The sequence below is a fragment of the Vicugna pacos genome, chromosome 19 (genome assembly GCF_048564905.1).
Source record: "Vicugna pacos chromosome 19, VicPac4, whole genome shotgun sequence".
Classification (NCBI taxonomy): domain Eukaryota; kingdom Metazoa; phylum Chordata; class Mammalia; order Artiodactyla; family Camelidae; genus Vicugna; species Vicugna pacos.
In genome coordinates, this window is record NC_133005.1 from 24923251 (window position 1) to 24937200 (window position 13950).

At 37.7% G+C, this 13950-nt stretch overlaps 1 protein-coding gene and 1 long non-coding RNA gene across 4 annotated transcripts in view; one reads left to right on the forward strand and one right to left on the reverse strand.

Moving 5' to 3' along the window:
* Positions 1–13950, reverse strand: part of CDK5RAP1 (CDK5RAP1 mitochondrial tRNA methylthiotransferase) — a 28958-nt gene that overhangs the window by 10476 nt on the left and 4532 nt on the right. For all 3 annotated transcript variants that reach the window (XM_072944040.1, XM_072944041.1, XM_072944039.1), the window contains exons 3-11: positions 13532–13635; positions 12999–13033; positions 11866–11966; positions 10422–10632; positions 8857–8977; positions 4931–5161; positions 3813–3910; positions 3043–3098; positions 1797–1927 (exon numbers count right to left, since the gene is read on the reverse strand). In XM_072944040.1, coding sequence (XP_072800141.1) covers positions 1797–1927; positions 3043–3098; positions 3813–3910; positions 4931–5161; positions 8857–8977; positions 10422–10632; positions 11866–11966; positions 12999–13033; positions 13532–13635 — 1088 coding nt within the window. The remainder of the gene's footprint in view (positions 1–1796; positions 1928–3042; positions 3099–3812; positions 3911–4930; positions 5162–8856; positions 8978–10421; positions 10633–11865; positions 11967–12998; positions 13034–13531; positions 13636–13950) is intronic.
* LOC140687414 (uncharacterized) lies at positions 2021–12305 on the forward strand. The gene is made up of 2 exons (XR_012061695.1): positions 2021–2165; positions 11724–12305. It is a non-coding gene; the product is annotated as an uncharacterized lncRNA (long non-coding RNA).

The following is a 13950-nucleotide window of genomic DNA, read 5'->3' on the forward strand; positions in this document are numbered from 1 at the left end:
ACTCTTAACAGAAATAAGCAAAACACAGATCAACATGTATAATAATGTTGGTGTAGAAAGAATACAAATAAACATATTTATAAATACATGAAATATCTCTGGAAGATTACAGAGGTAGTTGCTAAGAGCACCTGCCTTCAGGGAAGGAACTGAAAAACTGGGCAACCTAGGAAGAAAAAAGAGTAACTACTTTGCCCTACATACTCTTCTGACATTTTGAATTTTATACCATAACCATGTATTACCTAGTTAAAAAAAAAAAAAGATATTTATCCTTGAAAAGCTTTTAAATCATCCAAAATCACAGAGTATATACATGTTTATATATATAAATATATATACACACACACGTTTATATATAAAAACGTGTGTATATACCTTTATGTACATGAGCTCATAATATATATAGTCGGAGAACCACCAAGCTAGACAAAAGTGGAAAGTCTATACACCAAAGTCTGGACATTCAAATCAATCTGCCTTTAAGGGAAATACCAAATCCAGAAGAGAATGAAGAATGGGATTCTCTTACAGGGTTTACACTATTCTGTCTTATTATTAACAACAACAACTTACCTCTATTGCATACTTACCTATTACAAAGCACTATTTTAAGTACTTTATATATATTATCTTATTTAATCCTCAAAATAACCTGATGAAGGTTGGTACTAATGTTACTCCCTTCCACAGATGAAGAAAGCAAGATCACATAGTAAGCTGGGAGAGGCACAATTTGAGTGCTTGTTCTCATCCACTACACTACTTGACTAAGCCTCTGTAATCTTAATCCTAACCTAGGAATTAGATCCCGAAGTAAACATCATATTCAATGCCCATAGGATATGTTTCCATCACATGCTGAAAACTCATTTCCCAACTCTAGCATTAAAAGGAGTATCTCTTGCATGTTTGTAATGACAATGCAAAAGAAGCAAATTGGAACACAATAGCTCCTCTGATGCTTTCTCCCTGAAACAATTCTGTAAGAGACATAAATATACACATCAGCCCACTTATACTGCCTACAGAACACCAGGCAGTAGGCTTTAAAAGACATGAATTTGCTTGGTTGATGGCAGCTGAGTGACAGTCATGGTCAATCATTCATCAGACAGCTTTCCTGAGTCCCCTGGCCACAGAGGCCCCGCAGCCTCCAGCCCAAACACAGGGCAAGCTGCTCCTGAGGTGACGGGATGAGAAGTGACCCATATAAATTCATCCCTACCATCAAGAAAATGGCAGACACCCAGGACTACCCCCTCTCTGAAGGAAACATGCATTACTCTCCCTCTCCTTCCTCATCTCCTTCTGCTTTGTTTTCCTGGGAATCTGTTACAGGAGAAACTCTAAAGTGGACATCGGTGGGTTCACTTGGCCTAGAAAACCGGAAATTAAAAACAGCTGAGGAGGGCAACAAGGGGCCTCTATAAAACAAAGCAGACCTGCAGGCCAAAAAAGAAGTTCCACATGTTAATAAATGATTTCAGGTTTCTTGTAAAGACAACAGTGTCCCTCCTTCCACATTCAAACTCTAAAAAACCTAAACATAATTTCTACTGAGGAGGAATACTGGCACAAGTAATTGTTTTTCATCTCAAATTGCTAAATTGTATAAAAGAGTAGACAGGTTTATTAGAAACAATACAGAAATGAATGGTAAGACCCTTGTGGTTTCTCAAGGACGCCTTGCTGCTGCTTTCTTTTCTTCCCAATAGTCCACAATCAACCAGAAACTGCTCAGGAATGATGCCAGTCTCAGCACAGGAGTAGCTTCACCCCATCCCAGGGCTCACCTGTCTCATGCTGTAGGCAAAGAGGAAGCCCATGTTGTACTGAACTTCCTGAAGCAAAGACATGGTCTGGAAGTGATCTTCCTCCGTCTCACCACAAAAGCCAGCAATGAAATCACTGCTGAGGCTCACATCTGTCACACACAACAAAGGACAGCATGTCACTGCTGCTTACCTTCAACAGAGGCCTTTGGCACTTGTGGGTCCCAGAAGGAGGGACAGTAACTGTAAGGCCTTCCCTGGAGCTGCTCAACCCATGTGCAAGTGAAAGAGAAGTCATTATAGGACAAGAGGGGAAAGGCCTGCTCATGAACAGTGTTCTCATGCCAGAGCCCGGCTTCTCAGTCTACATTTCCTTCAGCACCAGAAAAGGTATTTTTCACTTCACATGTTGGATTTAGGGACATAGTTGGAGCCCATTTTTTTCAACTTTGTCCTGTTTTTACTGGTGAAGAACTTATAGTACCTCATACAAACATATACTTTTGAAGTTAAATACAATTGTTCTAACACACTTTATTTAATTATCCCAACAATCCAAGGAGGTGAGTACTACTAACTCCATGTAATAGATGAGGAAACCGCAGCCCAAGCACTACCCTGCCCCATCCACATGAAAGTATCTGTGCACAATGCAAGTTACAATAATCAGAAATTCATTTAAAAAAAAAAAGTAGACCCCGCCAACAAATCTAAACTAAAAGACTACAGAGTAATTTTATTAGGAGGAAGGGAAAAGAGAAAAGGGAGTAAAGGTTATGATAATAGGAAAGGAAATTACCTCTAAGTACACATTTTTAAAAATATCAATTGCCCCCAAATCAGAACTGGGGGGAGCATACAGCTCAATGGTAGAACGTGTGCTTAGCATGCACCAGGTCCTAGGTTCAGTCACCAGTTCCGCCATAAAATAAAATCATAAAACCAAACTAGAACTAATTGAGACCATATCTTTGCCAGTTAACAAGAAGAATCAAGGTCTCTTCCATATGCTCATAAACACAAAAACTATAGAAAAGGAACCACTTTAGCCTTGAGAACACAAGCTAATCCACACCTCTGAGTATTTCGACCAAGACCAAGACATTAAGAAATCAGAAAGGAATAAAGAGAAAGAGAAAAATGCAGAGGATCAAAAGAAGTGTAAAAGGTGACACGATGCGCTCCACAGTGCTGCCTGTATCTGACCAAGAAGACTGTGGTCCCTGGTAGAGTAACAGGCTCAACAAAATATGTTTCTTAAATGTACCTGGAATAGACTCTCTGATATGATGAACTAATTCCACATAAGCTTCTCTTGAATATCTACAATAAAGAACAAAAAGAACAAGCTTAAATGAATCAACCTTCTTTAAATTAATGCTATATAAAGATAACACTATGAATTACCACATGTAATCACTTCTCATTCACATAAGACAGTACAGGGCTAGGTTAAAGTATCCAAAAGAGCCCTGTTAATCCAAATCCTGTACTGTAACCTAATCCAGAGCTTATAAATTCTTAATTCAAGAATATAAATTATTTTAAATAACCCTTTTTATTTAACTAAGAAATGAAGACAGATTAAACATTTAAGATCTCTAAAACTCTTTGCCAAATGTGGAAAACAAGGCAAATCACCAGTTCCATACAGCTTGCCATTTGTCACATTTTCCTTTCAGTCTTATTTCTGCATACTGACTATTCCCAAAGTAAAGGAATGCAGAGAGCTACATTTAAATTCCAAGACCTAAAAAACTTGATAAATGTTAAAAGCTTAATGACTAAAATCTCAGTGTGTCACACAGTAGGTACATAATAAAAAACATGCTAAACAAACGAAATGAGTGATCCAGTCCTTAGTCTATATTTATAGAGTGAACAGAAGCAAGTTACAATATCCATGGGTTTACTCATAGAATAAATATTTACTGAGCAGCTACTATGTGCCACATACTATGCTAGGTTCTTAGACACTGCTGAGTCCTTAAGGAAACAAGGAAAGGTGTGAGATGCCCCTCCCCAAGCAAGTCTGACCCCCTCTGCATAGCCTCCAATACACGGCTGCTTCCACTCTGGGCTGGTAGGTGGATCTGTTTACAGATGTTGTCTCTCTCATGAATCAGCTGCAGAACCTGAACAAACAGAGCACATTAAAAATCATCAAAGTATCACCAAAGAATCTTGCAGAAAGGAACATCATCCCCACTGTTTCTCCACCGAGGTTAATTTTCGAGAGTTAAGAAGCTGTTTAAACCAAACACACAAATTATCCAATTCTTTACTTTTGCAAAAGCCATGTAATGTCTGTCCCAGACACTTCACCTCATGGCATCTCTGCTTTCAGAGTGAAGAAAGTAAGCAGAGGTGAGAGCTATGGGGCTTTTTAGGGGTAGTGCTGACACAGACAAGAAAGGAAAAATGGCATTTGTTTCATCTAGCTTAACAAACTAATTAGCCACTTTAAAAGACACCCACCAAGAAACTGAAACTAGGAGAAAATACTTGAAAAAATACATTGACAAATGATTTGTATCAAGAATATATAAAGAACTTTCACAACTCAATAAGAAGACAAATAATCCAGAGGGAGAAAAGTAGGGGTGGGGCCAAAAAGACAGACATTTTACCAAAACAAAAAAAACCTCCCCTAAAAAATTTCACATGTGAGCTACATCCTCCATACCAATCACTTTGCTGAGTACCTTCCACATATTATATCTATTTCCCAGTAACCCAAAGCAAGAGGTGATTACTAACCACTTTACAAAAGAAGATTAGCTGAAAAGGTCACCCCTACTAATAAAGCAGTGGAAAAGCCAGGATTGAATTCAGCTCTGTCTGACGCCAAAGTCTGGACTGCTTTCCACTGCATCACATTACCTCCCTACCTGTCCTTCCCACACCACCTTGTGTGGTCTTAACCTCGTGCGGTCTTAACCTCCCATTAATATCAGTCCTATACCTGCCCCCACCTTGGTGGACTCTAAATCTTTCCAAAGGACCAGTAGATTCAAGAGGGCAATACAGCAATACATCATAGGATCCCCTGATCCTCTGAGGGCAGAGGCCTCTGCTGACTCCTACTGGGTCCAACCTTTGGCATGCTTACGGATACTGATATCAGTTTGACACAGTAAACTGTCAATACACACCTCATCAGGAAAATCCTTGGGGTGGGGAGAGGTAAAACGGATCCTCATTTCAGGATCTATTCTGGAGACCTGATCTAGAAGGTGAGCAAAACGAAGGCCCCCTTGCTTGGTTTTATAGTTGCTGGAAAAGCCACGGCTGAGGTTGGTGGACACTGCATTGTTGAACTGGACCTCTGAAGTGTCCCGAAAACTATTAACATTCTGACCAAGGAGTGTCACTTCTTTCAGCCCCTGAAAAAGGAAAAAAAGTATATCGAATACAATTGAAAAGTTGTCTAGAAGCTTCATGCCAAATCACTAATTAAAACTAGTTAAACCTACCAAGAGCCATCATAAATGTGTTCTGTCATTAACCCAATCATTTCATATTTGAGCATTTTGTCTAAAGAACTGAACTTCAGGATAAAACTTTATATAAAAATTTGCAAAGTATTTTTTAGAATAGCAAAACACCTGGATGCAAATCCAATGTTCAATAATAACGGTTAGGGGGAAAGATACAGCTCAAGTGGTAGAGCGCATGCTCAGCATCCAAGAGGTCCCGGGTTCAATCCCCGGTACCTCCTCCAAGCGGAAATCAATGAAGAAATCTAATTACCTCCCCCTCAGAAAACAATAATAATGGTTAATTTATAACAGCACAAATCAAATTATGACACAATTCTGTCAGTTGAATGTTACATAATCATCACCTATGTAGTATTCTTCCCAAAAATATTTAGCTTAAATCAAAACAGGCTTTTACACCTAAGTTTCAGGTTACCAGAATTCAGGGGAATATTTTAAGTGACAATATGAGGAAGCAATCAGACAAATCCAGACATGTTTAATGCATCATTTAAAGCAAACAACAATAAAGTAAAAGGACTGTTTTAGATTAAGACAGACTGAAGAAATATAACAATCAAATGGAACTACACAAATCTTGATTGGATCTTGTTTTGAAAATAGAACAGCAATAAGATGTTTTTGGATAATTATAAAGTTGAAGATGGGTTACATATTAGATATTAGTTAACTGTTTTATTTTCTACATGTGATAATGATATTATGGTTATAAGGGGAAAATTCTTTATTCTGAGAAGATGCATACTAAAGTATACAGGGTTAGGTGATCTGATGTCTACCACTTACTTTCAGATGATTCAGAAAAAATATATTTATATAGCTATAGAGATAGGTAGACAAAGGACATATGACAAAATGTTAATAATCATCTTTATTGGACTAGACTTTCAACTTGTCTGTATCTGAAATTTTGCATTATAAAATTTCAGAAAGAATAATGATTGCTATAAAGACTATCTTTTGTAACTTTACTTTGACATAATTTCAAACTTACAGAAAAACTACAATGGTACAAAAAACTCCCATATACTCTCTGCCCAGATTCAATGACTGTTAACATTGTGCCCCATTTGTTTATCATTCACATCCACACAATCATATATACACGCTCTCTCTCTACACACATATACGTAAGCACACATTTTTCTGAGACTTCTAAGTTACAAGCATTAGCCTCTTTCACCTCTAAATATTTTAGCATATATTTCCTAAAAATAAGAACATTCTCTTACACAGTCACAGGGCAATTGTCAAAATCAGAAATACTGATACAATACTATTATCCAGTCCACATTCGACAAATTAAATTTTTACTAACTGTCCATACTACATCCTTTATTATAACTTTTTTTAGTCTTTATTCAGTAGTGACATGTCTAGGAATTTATCTTATGGATATAATCATTAAGACTGACAAAGATTAATGCATAAAGATATACACAGCACTATTTTACCAGGGGAAGAACTGAAAGAAATTTTAAAGCTGCTGTCCTACAAGTAATTCCAGTGCATCTATACCACAGAAGGCCCCACAACTACAAAAATAAAGCTAAACACTGCTAATGACATGAGAAAATGTTCACATTATTATGGAGAGGATACAAAACTGCTTAGGCAGTGAGATCACAACACATAAAAATATTATTTTTTATAACTTTTTTTTCCCTGATCAGAATCCACTCCAGGATCATGCAATGCATTTAACTGTCTTAACTCTAGCCTTCATAAAGACTATTTATTTTAATAAGTTGTGACATAATGTTAATTTAAAACATACTAAGTGCATGTGGATCCTGGACTGGATTCTGAAAAAGAAAGAAGACATTAGTGGGGAAGCTGGCAAAAATCAGAATAAACTTTAAAGTTACTTACTAGTAATGTACCAACGTTAATCTTTCAGTTTTGAAAAATGTACCAATGTTAAGATGTTAACATTAGACGTAACTTCATCTTTGCAACATTTTTATGAATTTAAAGTTATTCCAAAACAAAAAAAAATATTTTTTAAGCAGTGTATAAAATTAAGTAAAATACACGCACATATAAAAAGACATAATGACCAAATGCAAAACATGAACAATTGGGAAAATGTGAATATGGGTGGATTAGGATGAGATGAAATTTAGCAATTTTTGTTAATCTTGTTAGAATTAATGGTATTGAAAATATCCTTATTTTTCAGGGATGTATAATTACTCAAGGGTAAAAAGCCATGCTGTAATTTGCAATACTTTATCAACAACCCACCTACTGTCCTCTTCTGCAGGGCTAGAAGACTAGGGTCTAGGGTTAGAGAGAGAACTCCTCAAAGACTGAGGAACCAGATCCCAATAGGAGGAAGACAGACAGTATCTTCCTTTTGGCTTCTGATCTGACTCACTATCCTGACCAATCCTCTGTCCCTCAACTAGTGAGCTGGCTCAGTGATAAAATGAACAAAAGATTTGGGAATACCCTAGAATACACAAACTGATAAATCATTCTCCGAAAACTTACTGTGTGTCAGGGTAGTTTAAAAATATTTAAATTACGGGGGTGGGGTAGAGGGTGGGAAGGGATAGACTGGGATTTCAAAATTGTAGAACAGATAAACAAGATTACACTGTATAGCACAGGGAAATATACACAAAATGTTATGATAAATCACAGAGAAAAAAATGTGACAATGAGTGTGTATATGTCCATGTATGACTGAAAAATTGTACTGAACACTGGAATTTGACACACTGTAAAATGATTATGAATCAATAAAAATGTAAAAATATATATATATATTTAAATTACTATATCCTTCCAATAACAATCCTTCCAATAACCCAGCAAAGAAGGTATTATTTTACCCTCTTTTCACAGATCAGGAAACAGTGTTTTGAAGAAGACAGTCAAAAAAAAAAAAAAAAGACACAAATGAACTTATTTACAAAACATATACAGACTCACAGACATAGAAAACAAACTTATGGTTTGTTAAGGGGGTGGGAAGGGACAAACTGAGAGTTTGAGATTTGCAAATATTAACTACTATATAAGAAATACATAAGTAATAAGTTCTTTCTGTATAGCACAGGGAACTATATTCAATATCTTGTAGTAACCTATAACAAAAAAGAATATGAAAAGGAATATGTATGTATATGTATGACTGAAACATTATGCTGTACACCAGAAATTGACACAACATTGTAAACTGACTATACTTCAATTAAAAAAAAAATTTGACACAACATTGTAAAATGATTATAAATCAATAAAAAATGTTTAAAAAAAAAAAAAAGATAGTTAAATGACCTGTGCCAGGGCAACAAGCCAGAGAATGGTGGAACCAGGACTCACAATCATCTAATTCTAAACTCATGCTCTCTCCATTCTACTGTGCTGCCTCCTAAGCAAACATCTCAGTGGATCTGCCTATAATTTGTTGGCAGCAAACCAAAGAGGTATACCTAGGTACTTCTTTCTGGTCAGATATTTTTCTAAACTTGTATAGCTTAGAGAGAGCACAGACTGCAAGAATAGAAAAGTTGTCCTCATCCTCCCACAGACATGGTCACAGTAAGAAAGCCTGGAGAATTTTTCACCTGCTCAGAAAGCTTCCTCACTTCCTCTAATATAGAGGCAACAGGCCGACTCCTCTCCCGGCCACGTGTGAAAGGTACAATGCAGTAGCTGCACATGTTGTCACAGCCTCTCATGATAGACCTGGGGAGGAAAGCACCAGAACTTAGCAACAGGAGTAGGATGACTTGGTCCAACCCAAGGAGCAGGTCACAGCTCCCTTGGCATTATCCTTTGGCTCTGAATTCTCTTGGCAACATGCTCACATTGGACCAATCTAAAGATCTACAAAACTATAAAGCAGACATTTTTTATTGTTAAAAACTATTATCTGATAATCACAGGATATAAACCAGACTACCTGGTAGATATAATGGTTAACCTGAGGTGAAGGAATGGGGTGCAGATGTACGACACCTGGACTTTCTACTATTTATATTTATATAATTTTGAACTTTTAAAATCTACACCAGAAAAAATAGTATTAAAACCACATATAAGGAGTGGAGACCTTGGATTTAAAACACAAGGTTCTGCATTTCTCACTCATTTCTGGCCCAAATCATAAGCATCTAAATTATACCACCCTCTTATATTTGCATCCTGTATATGAAAACCTCAATTTATCTTAAGGAAATAATTATAGATAGGTATGTATCAAAGATGTTCACTGAAGAACTATTAAATGTTAGCTATTAACTTTTATTAAGCATTCCAACAACAGAGTATTAGATAGCCATTAAAATGAGAGGCTGGTGAACTTTTTCTGCAAAAAACCAGATCGTAAATATTTGAGGCTTTGCAGACCACATAGTAGAGACTTATCCTCCTCACAACTACTCAATTCTGATTCAGATACTGTAATGGCAAAAGGAGCCATAGATAATTTGTAAACAAGTGGACATGGCTGTATTTCAATACAACTTTATTTATAAAAGAAGGTTGTACGTCTATTTGCCAATCTCTGTTACAGGAAGTCTAATGACATAACAAATGTCCATCATTTTAAATAAAAGAAGGCTGTAAAACCAATACACCAAGAGGTAATTTTTATAAATACACACACATGCAGAAGAAAGGACGGAATTAATATACATCAAAATGATAACAGTGTTTATCTTAGGAGGCAGGAGTATAGGTAATTCTTACTCTCTTCTTTATGTTTTTCTATCTCTCCACATATTCTTCAACAAATATGAACTACTTTGTCACCAGATCTTTTTTCTTTTTTTAACTTAGAAGATCAGGGGAAGAAGAAAAAAAAGATCAGGAAAGCCCAAGATATTTTCTTGAGTGACAAAGTAAGAGTGTAGAAAGGAGGGTAAGAAAGATTCCACATTATGTAGATGAATGCAAATGCAAAAAATACTTCTGAAAGGATTAGACAAGAAATTACTAACATGGCTGCCTCTGAGAGGTAGTCTTGGAGACTGAAGACGACAGGTATAAGAAGAGTCTTACTACATCATTTTTTGTCTTTTGTACTTTTTCCTATGTGCATTAATTTTTCTCAATGTAATAAAGTTAACATGTTACTTTAAAAGTGAGAAGGAGAAGCTGACTCCCTGTCTCTTGGTCAGGGACTCACACAAAGGCAGAAGTGGCACTGGGGCTCGTCTGGACTGGCATGACATCGGCATAGGTCTCATCCAGAGACAGCAGGACGTTGGCAGCTTGCTGGCCTGATTCGGCAACAGCAAGGAGCCGAGGAAGGTCCCGATAGGCATCTGGACCAGCCAAAACATCCACCATCTTCTCCCTGCTGAGAATCTCTTCCTTTAATCTCTCAGCCATGCAGCCTGGGAGGGAAAAGGAAACAAGCTAAGCATCTGTTTCCAAATTCATCTGGTCTCATGGCTTCTTCTCAAGGACACATCGTCCCCAGGTGGATCAGAGACTAGAGCACAAAAATTTCTCCAAGAGTTTAGCATCATCCCTCAGATCTGCCCAACACTTTCATAGCTCTGGAACCTGTATCTTCCTATACAAGAAAACCATGAGAAAAGGGCTCTAGAGCAATTCAATTAAGTGCCTGGAAAAAAACCAAACCACCATCCAAAAACTTATGTAGCCACCTCTTTTTTCAATTGAAAATTACTTGGTGCTACAAATAAAAACTATTTTGCATCAGGGACTTATTATTTAAAATAAAACTTGGGGGGAGGGAAGTATAGCTCAGTAGTAGAGCACATGCTTAGCACATAGGGGGTCCTGGGTTCAATCCCTAGTACCTCCATTTAAGAAAAATACCTAATTACCTCCCCCTATGAAAAAACAAAATTAGTTTTTTTTAAAATAAATAAAACTTATATACAATAGACTTATGCCCTTTACCCCTCTTCTTGCCCATTAATACTTACTAAAACCTACAAGAAATGAGTTAACCATCTATGCTGGTCTCTTTCATAACCAAAAAAACATTGCTGTTAGTAAGACTATAGAACTTAAAAGCCCATTTTATTACAAACACCCTTTAAAAACATTTGTTTAAGAACTATTCTTGGTTGGGCAACCATGCTTATAGCAGCATCATTCACAGTAGTCAAAAAGCAGAAGCAAGTCAAGTGTCTTATCAATAGATGTGGTATATAAATACAGTGGAGTATTATTCAGCCTTAAGAAGGAAGGCAATTCTGACACACGCTACAACCTGGATGAACCTTGAGGACATTGTGCTAAGTGAAAAAAGCCACAAAAATACTGCGTGACTTCATTTACGTGAAGTACCTAGAGTGTACCTAAAATTCATAGAGGCAGAGAGCAGAATAGTGGCTTCCAGGGACTGAAGTGAAGGAGGAATGGGGAGTTGTTATTTAGTTGGTTTGTACCTATTACTTTCAAGGCACTAAGAAAAGCCCTTTTATGAACTTTATTTCATTTAATCCTACAGCCTCTGACATGAAGTACAAGAGTTGAATGGGATGTATGATTTCTTCACCACTGGGAATCCAGCCTCTGAGGGAAACTCTAGCATATAAAGCTACATGGAGCTCAAGTCTCAAAACTCACAAAATCTGCAAATTACCAGGTACCTAGAATCCCAATCCTCAGAGGCACTCGGGAGCGGAGCCGTTTTGACTTCAGAACTTTGAGCTGTTGTAAACGATTCCAGATGGTCTGTTCAGCCTTTTCCCTACAGAGATCAGAAGAGGTAGACCTGAATCTGAAAATAAACTACAAAGCAATATAAAAGAGTAAGACAATGAGAAGAAAACAAAACCAACCTTCAAACCTTTGAATGAATATCTACCTTTGAGGCTTAGGGAACATAGGCAGGGAGCGAACTGAAGAAGCACGACCTGCTGTAATTCACCATTTCTAAAATCAAATCCTCCCTGCACATTTCCACAACCTGACAAGCCTTTAAGCCAAACTCAGAAACAACCTACTTCACAAAGCCTTCCCCAACTCTCCTCTGTTGGAGAGTTTGTTCTCCTATCATTTTAACTATATTTTTCTCTGTACCCAGCAACTTCTCTTTTAACTGTTTGATTTCTTACCTAGTGCTTTCTGCCAGATGTAAGAGCTATTTGTGCATCTTAGTTCCCACCTCAGACTAAAGTCCTCAAAGCCAGGCTCCTTGGAAGAAGTGTGCATTTCTGAATCTCCCAAAGTACCAAGTCCAGTGTCTCACAACAGAGACCCTCAGAACAAAAATGCTGGATTAATTGATAGTATAGCCAGCTGGGGAAACAAAACACTAATGTGCCTTGTACACAGAAACAAAGTAATAAATAGGGTATGTTCACTTCTGATGGATGTCCCCATCTCCATTCAGAAGAACTCCATCCCTAGCCACTGACTGCATCCAGCCCTTATAATGTGAGCTACATCATAAACATGTGCTATTGGCTGCAAGAAAAACTCTAGGGAAAGTTGGGTGACTTAGGACACTCTCAGTTTCCCCATCAATAAAGTGAGTTTTATAACAACACCTACCTCACAGGGTTGTTGTGAGAATTAGTGCACGCATAGCACTCAGCACAGGACCTGACACAGAATACGTGCTCAGCAAATGCTGACCAGTTCTATCATCACTATCTCTCCTGCTGTAAAACTGCAAATCCACTGGCTCATCTCCACAGGTAGCACCAGGCTGGCACTATTGGCTCTGGCATTATTATGTAAGATATATTCACTCTCTAGTTAAAGAACAAATTCCCACCTGATAGAACACGTGACAAGGAGAATCACATCAGCCTGAGTGGAAAGCATGGAAAAAAAGGAAAATTAATTATCTGTGACATTAGCCTTGTAGAATCACTGCCTACAGCCCTTTGTCTTTTAAATTATGGTAGAACTCACATAACATAAAATTCACCATTCTGACCATTTTTAAGTGTACAGTTCAGAAGCATTATGTACATTCACACTGTTGTGCAACCATCACCACCATTAACCTCCAGAACTACTTCATCTTCCCCAACTAAAACCTGTGCCCATTAACACTAACTCCCCATTCCCCTCCTCACAGCCCATTTTTAACCTAGTTCTCTGCCTAAAGGTGAACACCACCATAAAAGTTTCAAAAATAACTGGAACAAAAGTTCACCTTGGTCCCATGCTACACACTTTCCTCAAGGGAACTCACTCTCACTAGGCCATACCCTGCTCCTGAAACGCCACCTAAGAACCAACACAAATGCAGAATCTCGTCCAGGCCCAGGCAACCAGGGGAAACAGGACACGTGTGTATACCTCTTGAAGGTTACTGGTCCGCAGGTAGCCACTCTTCTGTAAGATGGACCAGGCTATCTCTGTGTCATTCACATTCATCTGGCAGCCATAGGTCTCAAGGTAGACTGCATTGAGAGGGCAATTGCATGGTAAGCAGACAAAAAAAGGAGCACATGTCTCAGTCTCCTTCCCAAATGCCCCAGAAACACCTGAGGCAACTGGTTTTCCACCATGTCCCCTGTCGCCTCAATTCTAAGATACCATCAGTTGCCAGATACACCCCCAAATTAATGACAGCCTTTCAGAACAAAAGAAATACTATATTATATACACATGCCAATTATAAGCCATGTCATTTAAAATATGGGAAAAACATGCATCTAAGAATCAGAATGGCTACAAAAACAATTAGAAAAAGGAGGACTAGCTGACAGCAATGA